Source organism: Euphorbia lathyris, chromosome 5, assembly GCF_963576675.1.
Source record: "Euphorbia lathyris chromosome 5, ddEupLath1.1, whole genome shotgun sequence".
In the NCBI taxonomy this organism is placed as follows: Eukaryota; Viridiplantae; Streptophyta; class Magnoliopsida; order Malpighiales; family Euphorbiaceae; genus Euphorbia; species Euphorbia lathyris.
In genome coordinates this window covers 29842389-29852601 of record NC_088914.1, presented here as the reverse complement: position 1 = coordinate 29852601, position 10213 = coordinate 29842389, and the positions used below count along the sequence as shown (strand labels likewise).

Genomic DNA, 10213 nt, shown 5'->3' with positions numbered 1-10213 from the left:
GTGAACTTTATTTGAAAAAAATACGGCATCTGAAAATTATCTAAGCATTACCTATGATCTTAGAGGTTATGGGTTCGAATCACATGGGTGGGGTGGGTTGAGGGTCCTTTCTTGTTTAAAAAAAAAAAATTATCTAAGCAACCTTAAGCTCATTAGTCCGACTAATTAATTATAGAGAAAACTTATCAACTTGATTGAATTTGAAGCAAACTTGATTGAATATTAAATTGAATTTTTAAGAATATCAAATATATAAATAAAATTATCACATGGTGCACGATAAATTTTTTTAAAGTACAAATTAAATGATCACATTCCACATGATAATATTTTTCAAAAATTTAAATTAAAGAATCACATTGAAAAGAAAAAAAAAACATACAAAATCCGAAATAAGAAATAAATAATAAAATCTTGAAAGAAAATTAAAGAAAAATAATGCAAGATTGTTCCACTCAAAAAATAATTTAAATTATGAACCAATAAAATGAATAGAAATTTTAAAATTATGAAGCAGATTGCTTGGAGAATTTGTGACAGAGACTCAACAAAAAAGGTTGTACGCTGTGTTGTGCCGAAACTCTGCTTCGTTAGCATTTCTGCGTTTCGTTTCCGTTTTTATTACCGTTTCTTAACTAAATTTTCTTAGAAATAATGTTTTCGATATGGGTTTCTGTTTCTATTTCAGTTTGAGTTGCCGTTGATACTTCTAAATGCGTACAACATAATTATCCTATGCTATTGCTTTGCTGTAGATAAACTATTTCCAGATAAGAACCGGAGAAGGTTGAGGAGGAAGAATTTGACATAGTCGACATCTTTTGGTGTTTAAACCTTTAGAGACTGTCACACCATACTAGATCTGTGATTTCTGTATAATTACACACACTTATTATTCAATTGACAGCTTATAGTACATTTATATTATATAGAGAACCGAATCCAAAGATGTGTTAGAGACGATTATAGCGATCCCTAACTAACACAAATCATATTTCCTATGTAATTTGGAATACAAAATGTGAAATAATGTAGGAATCTTGGACTGCCATTCCTTATCACATGATGATAATATTACTAAATGCAAAACATTATCAGTAGTGTTGACATTTAAGCCTTATTGTTGCCTAAATTAAAGGCAATTATAGAGCTCAAAACCAAGACGAGGTTTGACAATAACTTCTACAGGATCAACCTTGGGCAAGTCAACTCCCACACCTTCCTTCATATCCACAGCCAAACCATCAACTGTGGCCAGATCAAATCCCTGAATCAGCCTAGCAAGAGCTATATGAACAAGTTGCAACCCAAAGTTAATGGCTGGGCAAGATCTTCTCCCAGAGATAAAAGGAATAAGCTCAAAATTCTGACCCTTAACATCAACATGAGCATGAGTTGTCAGGAATCTTTCAGGCCAAAACTCCCCTGGATCTTCCCAAACCTGTGGATAGGAGTGTCAAAATGAGTTATCGTATCATAATCCTATTATCTGCATCTATACATACCATGTTAAGCAAATAATTATCTATGTAAATCGTGTTGTGGTGTTGGAAATTGATAGGGTTACCTGTGGGTCACGATGAAGCTGCCAGAGGTTGACAAAGAGACGAGTTCCTTTGGAAATGTGATATTTACCAATATAACAATCTTCTGTTGCCTCACGAATTCCGGTGAGTGGACCAGGTGGGTATAACCGAAGTGTTTCTTTGACGATTGCTTGGAGATATTTGAGGTTTTGAATGTCTGATTCCTCAACCCATTTTGATGTGCCTACTTGTTTGTCAATCTCTTCTTGGGCTGCTTTCAGAACTTTTGGATTGTTTAGCAGTAAGGAAAGTATCCATGTTAATGTTACTGCTGTGCTTCCAGCTCCAGTCAGAATCAGAATCTACATATACATGTTTTCCAACTTATATTATATGTCAAATTATTATCATAACTAACATTTGAATGAAAATGTAAATTTGTTTGCTTTTATTAATTATTTACATCTAGTATATATTCCATTTTGTTGTGCAAGATTCTGGCATGTAGTTAATGTCCTTTTGTGTGTGTTAGGTGCTGTTTTATAAAACTGAAAATTAAGTACTGAAAAAATAAGTACTGAATTTTAAGTGCTGAATATTATAAGTGATGGAAATATTGAATGATTTAATTTATATAAAAATATTAGTTGATAATGTTTAACTTAAAATGTTAAGTTAAATATTTTGACTTATCAAAATAAGTGATTTTTAACTTAATTAACTAATTTAAGTGGTGGAGAAACAACTGTTATCAAACGCACTTAAATTAAATAAGTGCTTAACATTTTAATTTAAGCAATTAAGTGGTTTATCAAACAAGGCATTAGTCTTCAACGTTGTCCATATTTAATCTAGGTTCAACCAAACACACTGCATTGTGGTCCATATTTAATCTAGTTTTCAACATTGTGGTCCATATTTAATCTAGCTTCATACTTAGAGGTGTTTGTTTCAGCTTTTCGCAGGAGCGTTTAGCGTTTCACTCCAAACTGCAGAAAATATAGTGTTTGGTTAGGTTTATATAACCACAGCGTTTAGCATTTTCTCTGAAACTACAGTGTTCTGGAGCTTTTCATAAGTTATATATTATTCACAAAATTATCATTCTTATTTCTATAAAATATATTTATTCTTTAACATTATTTATATTTCTACAACATAATTACCAGAAGAACAAGGTTTTGTTACGTTCAATAAATTTTTGATTTTTTATATAGATTATTTTTATTAATTTGTGTAACACATTTTTTTTATTTTATAATAGGATAAGGTGAAAAAATACCCCTAACATTTATAGCTAGGAGCAATTTTACCCTTAACGTCTAAAATAGTGCAATTATACCTCTAATATTGGGGTCAAAAGCAATTTTATCCCTAACATTGACAAGTTGAGTCAATTTGAGAAATAATTTATCAAATTGTCTTTTTTGTAATGAATATTGTTATCTACACTTCACATGTGCACCATTTTATCATAATTAGTAACAGATGACAAACATATGATTAGACGTGAATTTTTTTAAGAAAATAAAAAAAATATTGCATTTTGTACGAGTTGGACAAAAAAAATTCAAATATTTCTTCGAATTTATAAATATTAAATTTCAATTTTATTATTAAATTATAAAAAGTATGAAATCTCTTTTTTAGAACTACTGATATATGCAATTGGTGTAGAATAAGAAATAAAATATCTATATTTTCTAATAATATCTGAAATCGATCTAACTTGTCAATGTTAGAGGTAAAATTGCTTTTTGCTTCCAGCATTATAGGTAAAATTGCACCATTTTAAACGTTAAGAGTAAAATTATTCCTAGTTGTAAACGTTATGAGTATTTTTTCACATTTTTTCTTTTATAATTTCATCGTTTATTAATTTAAAATATGTCCATTTTAGACATTTTAATCCGAACAGCAATAGTTCAATATAATTTTACCAAACACTAGTAATTAAACAGCTAGTAACAAACAGCTAACAGCAACAACTAACATCTTACTGCAACTGCAAACAACTAACAGCAACCGCAACAGCTATTAGCTAACAGCTGAACCAAACAGACCCTTAATCTCTCACGCTAATCATGTTAAATTTATTCACGGTCATATTGAACTTTCTAATCAAATTTGTCGATAAACTATAGTATATTTGCGCATTTTTGGTAGGTTGTTTCTAATTGTGTTAGAAATACAATATATATTATAGACACTTTGACAAAAAAAAATTCTGATTAACTTATACGTGGAAAACTTAGTTGTTGACATTTCAGCAAATTGTTTGTGTCTGTATTAGTAATACAGTCAACATTTTACATATAAAATGTGTTTGTTTCAGCTTTTCGGAGCATCGTGTAACATTATCCTTCTTATTTTGAAGCATTTCATGAAAAAGTATGTTGTAGAGCTTTTCATTAACAATTGTTTGTATTTATTTAATGTTGATAAAATTATCCTTCTTATTTTCACAAAACACATTTATTTTTTTACCTTATTTTCAACTCAAGAATATTATTGTTGAAGGAAATTTTTTTACTCCATTCAATAAATTATTATAATTATTATTTAATTATTTAAATTATTTCTATTAATTTGTGTATGATAATTTTTTATTTTTATAATTTATTTATTGACTAATTTAAAATATGTCCAAATTAGACATTTTACATACTAAAAGTAACATTTAACCATAATTTTACCAAACACTTCTAATTAATTAGCTAATAACAAAACAGAAACAACAAACAACTAATAGAAATAGTAAATAGCTAACTGCAATAGAAAATATTTTTATGTTTAAAGTTTAATAGGTTGTCTGATTTCATTGTGAAATAAAAATAATTTTATAGTTTCATATGTTAAAGTTAAACTTTCCTAACAATGACAGAAGTAAAATTAAACATATACCCGATTTATAACTTTAATGAACGCATAATAATAATAAAATATAACAATTTCATTCTGACCTGCCCTGATATGTGGTTTCTCTCTAACCTGCGGCTCCAACAACATTACGAGTGCGGCTAGGTTTTCTCTGCCGATTCTGGTGCATTAATCACCCGACCATCCGGGTAATTGTTCTCTTGATTACTGTTTTTGTAGCTTTTCTCTTGTGTAACAAATCATGGTCGACCATATAGAAAAACAATGGAGTAAATTAAAGTTAACCGAGGAGGAGGAAGAAATCATAGTACTGGGGTCGAATGAGCGAGATGGCCTAACTGATACGTCAAAAAAAGTGGTCGGTCGTCTACTTTCACCAAAACCCCTGAATATACATACTATGTCAAATGCTTTTAATGCAATATGGAAAACGAACAAAGGCTTCAAAGTGAACGAGAGTGGGGATGGACTGTTTACTATTGAATTTCAATCCGTGAAGGATAAGGAACGAGTCTTACGAGACTCGCCATGGCATTACGATAGACATCTGGTTATTTTGGCCAACCCGGTCGGGATCACCCAGTTATCTCAGCTTCAGATGAATATGTGTGAATTCTGGATTCGAATAGTCGACGTTCCGTTACACTGCAGAACACAGGGAGCAATCCAAAAGCTGGCAGAGCGAGTGGGGGAATTCATGATGATTGACAGTGAGAGTTTACAGAACTGGGCAAAGTATGTGCGGGTTAGAGTCAGGCTAAATGTGACAAAACGACTGATAAGGGGGGTCTTCCTACTTGATACAAACGAGGAGGAGGTTTGGGTATCCTTCAAATATGAGAAGATGCCTAACTTTTGCTACCTCTGCGGAGTCATTGGCCATGTATATGACGATTGTGAAGCAGGGCTGGCTAGGGAGGTAAACGATGAATGGCTGTATGATCCTTCAATGCGAGCATCACCAACGAAGCTCAGAACTGTGTCTTACGGTATAGGGGAGAAACAAGCTGATACCACACAGAATTCCCACAGCGAGGAAGATAGACCAAAAAGGGTGGCCAGAACAATGGTGTTTGCACCAACTAATCATAGCCTAGAACCAAACACAGAGGTACGTAGGGATGGAAGACAAAATCCCTTTCGTGGTGACCTGTGCGAAGAACAGGCGGATGGGCTGGGAGGTGCTGATGTCGAGATGCATTGTCTCGATAAGGATAGTAGCACGGAGGAAGTGTCGGAAATGAATAGTGAACCCCAATCGCATAATAATGTGCAGTCCAGCAATACGACAGGCACCGCCCCGGCGTTCCAAAATCTCATGAACGCTAGAGAAGGGCGAACAATTGGGGAAGTGTCTCGGGTCAGAAAATTCAAGTTGAAAAGCTTGGCTAGGAAGCAAGGTCCTCAGGTTCTCTCCCCTATAACACAGGACCAAGGCACGGCTTCTACGAAAAACAAGAGACAAAGAGAAGAGACAAGCGAGGAGGGGGCTGAGACAGAAAAACAACACCATAACCTGAAAAAAGCTCTAGCAAGTACAGACCAGAGGGTGGAGGCCAACACCAGGCCCCACCCTACATAATGAAAATAATGAGCTGGAACGTCCAAGGGATGGGTAACTCATGGACGTTCCGAACCCTCAAGATAAGAATGAGGGAAAATTGCCCAGACATGTTTTTTCTTATGGAAACAAGATTAAGGAAAAACGATTGCACTTACTTATACCGGTCTTTCACTGCCTACAATCTGTTCTTTGTGGATCCAGTCGGTATGAGTGGGGGCTTGATTTTTGGATGGAAGAAGGAGTTGGATGTGACGATTAGAAACTATTCACAGCATTGTATCTATTTTGTGGTCAGAACTGAGGATAAGGGGAGTTGGCGTGGGGCTGGGATATATGGATGGCCTGAGAGAGCAAACAAAAGGCACATCTGGGAACTAATCCGTCATTTGCACAGTATAGAATCTCTGCCTTTATTATGTTTTGGAGACTTCAATGAGATTCTGTGGACCTCAGAGAAAAAAGGAGGACGTGTCAGGGATAACAGGGAGATGAGAGATTTTCAGGAATGTCTCGAAAGCTGCAATTTGACTGATTTGGGACTGGCAGAAGGCAATTTTACCTGGTCTAACAATCGGCGCGGGGCTGATACTATTTGAGAATAGTTGGACAGGGTGGTGGCAAATTTGGACTGGATCGGTATCTTCCCTCATACCCTTGTGCGAACCTTACCGCGTATATCGTCGGATCATAACCCACTTCTTATTACTAGTGACAAAGACGACCATCTGGGGAGACAAAGAAGCAAAGTTTTCAGGTTTGAAGCAATGTGGCTTCGGGACGAGTCTTTCATGTCTAAGCTCGATGATCTCTGGACTAACCCGCGGACTGAGGTGCCGGTGCAAAACAAAATCAAATTAGTGGCAGATGGGCTTAGTAAGTGGAGCAGGGATCAGTTTAAATTTTCGCAAAGCTACCTAAAAAGCTTAACGAAAAAATTAAACAGTGTGCAGAGGTCAGCCGATTCAACACGTGCGACTGAGGAAGCACGAATGGTTGAGGAGATAACGGAAATGCAGACACGGGAGGAAATCAAATGGCGTCAGAGGGCAAAGACGGACTGGATGAAATCTGGAGATAGAAATACGGGATATTTCCACGCGAAGTGCTCCGCAAGAAGGCGGACGAATAGGTTGAAGCGGATAAAGGATAGAGAGGGGAATTGGAAAGAGGGGAATGATGGAATCCGATCTGTGGTGCTCGCTTATTTCTCCGAACTGTTCACTACCACAGACCCGCCATCAGGGGAATCCTATATCCAGGCTATTGATAATAAGTTGACAGAGGAACAGCAAAGAAGGCTCTCCGTTCCATTCCACCGCGCTGAAATTGAGGAAGCACTTAATCAAATGCACCCGACAAAGGCACCAGGACCCGACGGAATGCCCCCGCTCTTCTACCAATCGTGCTGGGCGACAGTGGGAACTGAAGTCTCGAATCTGATCCTGGACTGCCTGAACAGTTGCGTTATGCTGAGTGAGCTGAACCATACTTTCATCACTCTGATTCCCAAAGTAAAGAGCCCAGCTACGATGAAGGAGATGCGACCTATAGCCCTGTGCAATGTTCTGTATAAAATAATCTCCAAGGTTATTGCTAACCGGCTGAAAAAGGTTCTGCCCAGTATCATCTCAGACTCCCAGTCTGCTTTCGTGCCTGGCCGATTAATTACTGACAATGCTATCTTGGCATTTGAAGCATTCCACAGTATGAATACCAGAATTAAGGGGAATATGGGCAACTTCGCACTGAAACTAGATATGAGCAAGGCCTATGACAGAATTGAATGACCCTTTCTTGAACAGGTTTTGAATTATATGCATTTCCCCAATCATTTTATTCAGCTGATAATGGTGTGTGTGTCTACTGTATCAATGTGTTTCCTAATTAATGGGCAACCTGAGGGCAAGATTTTCCCAGAGAGAGGTCTCCGACAAGGGGACCCTATTTCACCCTATCTGTTCCTCATATGCGCAGAAGCACTGTCTGCTAATATTAGGAAAGCTGAGATCGCTGGGGAGCTGCACGGTATTAAAGTCACACGGACAAGCCCAAGCTTATCTCACTTGTTTTTTGCCGATGATTCCTTAATATTCGGAAGAGCCACAATTACGGAAATTGCTAAGCTACGTAGTATATTGGGGCTGTATGAAATCTTCTCGGGTCAAGTAGTCAACTATGAAAAATCTGAAATTTCCTTCAGCCAAGGGGTTCCGCTGGGTAGGCGCGACACAATATCCACAGGGCTAGGGGTCAGAATCACGGGTGCCCTCCCCAAGTACCTTGGGCTCCCAACAGTTATTGGGCACAGTAAGAAAGCAGTGTTTTCCAGTGTTAAAGAACGGATCCAGAGAAAGCTAAAAGGATGGGAGGAGAAATATCTCTCCGCAGGTGGTAAGGAGATTTTAATCAAGGCTGTGGTCCAATCCATCCCAACCTATGTTATGTCTTGTTTTCTGTTGCCAGATAGCCTCTGTCAGGAAATTCAGGGTATGATTAGTCGCTACTGGTGGGGCGGAACGGATTCCAAAAAGCCCATTTACTGGCTTGCCTGGGACGCGGTCTGTAAATCCAAGAAAAATGGTGGCATTGGTTTTAAATGGTTGAGTTCCTTCAATATAGCTCTGCTTGCCAAACAACTGTGGCGATTGATCAAGCACCCCGACTCACTATGCGCAAGGATCCTGAAGGCCAAATATTACCCTGAATCTGATCCGCTACACAGCAGGCCTAGCACTAATCCGAGTTATTTTTGGCGAAGCTTATGCAAGGCTAGAGAAGCGATCAGGGATGGTATGGAATGGCGAGTGGGCAATGGGCAAAAAATAAAAATCTGGGAGCACTCGTGGGTTCCAGCGTTGAACGCCAGGAAGCCGCTAACATGCCACAATTGATTCGTGATTTGAGCTGGCTGGTGTTTTGAACCATACTTTAACTTATAAACAGCCAATTATGTGTATATGTAATGCAAGTTGATGCAATTAAAATTGACATAAGTATGATATACGTACCATAGAAGTTGCTTTAATGACAGTAGGGCGTGAATGGCCAGACATCACAGCTTCTTCATCAATATTTGAAAGCAAAACATCCATAAAATCACTTTCACTTTCACTTTCACCGTTAACTTTTTCTTTTTTACTGATATGCTCATCAAGCCAAGCTTCAATGACTGTGTCAAGTTCCTTAGAATTCATTTTCATAGCACTAATATAACCTCCATAATCAACCCACTCAAGCCATGGAATCGCATCTGACAAAACAAATGTCCCACTTAAATATAAAGCTTCTTCAATAGCTTTTTTATACCTCCAAGCTTCACTGTTTTCATCACTATATTTACTGCTACAGAATCTCTTCCCAACCACCATCCTCAGGCTAATATTGAACGTTAACATCTCAAACATTTTACTTATGTTAATAGCATTCGTATTATTATTATTATAATCAAGGTACAAATCTTTGAGGAAAATGTTAATTTCTGATAATATGATAGGTTTGAGTAATTCAAGCCTGTGATTTGAAAATAGCTGAAGAGTGGCTAATTTTCTGAGGTCTCTCCAGTATTGACCATATGGAGCTAATGCCAGAATTGCATTGTTATAACCCATGTGTTTACCTGCAGCTATGCTGGCTCTATTTGCAAATACGACGTCGTTGGTAGTGAAACATTGTTTTACCAATTCTTGACCACTTACGACCACGATTTTGTTGATGCCGAATCTGAGTGAGAAAATAGGGCCGCACTTATCAGCGATGGCTCCCAGGATTTTACAGGCTGGTTCTTTGGCTGTTAGGAGATGAAGATGACCGATCAACGGCCATGCTCCTTCTGGTTCCGGTACCGGGACGGTGGTGGTTTTGAGCTTTCTGATGAATGCAACTCCAGATAGAAGAATTAGGAAAGCTATTAATTGAATATAAGAAGAGAAAGAGAAATCCATGGATATAATTATGGAGAGGGAGTTAAGAGTTGTGTTCTTGTGTTTCTTTGCCTACTCTTGGATTGCTTCTTATATTCGACAATTTATATAATACTTGTGACGAAATGCATCAAATTAAGAAAAAAGGATGACGAAATACATATGACGAGGTACATCATATCATGCAATTAATTTCATGGAAAAGATTGATGCTATAAAAAGAAATATGCACACCTAACATGTTAGAATCAATTTATGAAAAACATTGTTGTTAAAAAGTAAATATTTAATTGTTTATTACACTATTAATTTTTAATGATGTT

At 36.9% G+C, this 10213-nt stretch overlaps 1 protein-coding gene across 1 annotated transcript; it reads right to left on the bottom strand.

Annotated features, from left to right (window-relative positions):
• Positions 1 to 1015: 1015 nt before the first annotated feature.
• On the bottom strand, positions 1016 to 9911 carry LOC136229742 (dimethylnonatriene synthase-like). The gene is made up of 3 exons (XM_066018641.1): positions 8979 to 9911; positions 1568 to 1888; positions 1016 to 1441 (listed from the first exon to the last, which is right to left on the bottom strand). Exons 1-3 carry the CDS (start codon positions 9909 to 9911, stop codon positions 1133 to 1135), a joined length of 1563 nt encoding a protein of 520 aa, XP_065874713.1. The 3' UTR covers positions 1016 to 1132.
• Positions 9912 to 10213: the final 302 nt, after the last annotated feature.

Bases quoted from the DNA above. Each gene is read 5' to 3' on its own strand.
- LOC136229742 (XM_066018641.1), bottom strand. From the start codon at position 9,911: ATGGATTTCTCTTTCTCTTCTTATATTCAATTAATAGCTTTCCTAATT. The intron at 1,889-8,978 runs GTACGTATATCA...ATGTATATGTAG, and splicing joins TCATTAAAGCAACTTCTATG to ATTCTGATTCTGACTGGAGC. The intron at 1,442-1,567 runs GTAACCCTATCA...TCCTATCCACAG, and splicing joins AGCTTCATCGTGACCCACAG to GTTTGGGAAGATCCAGGGGA.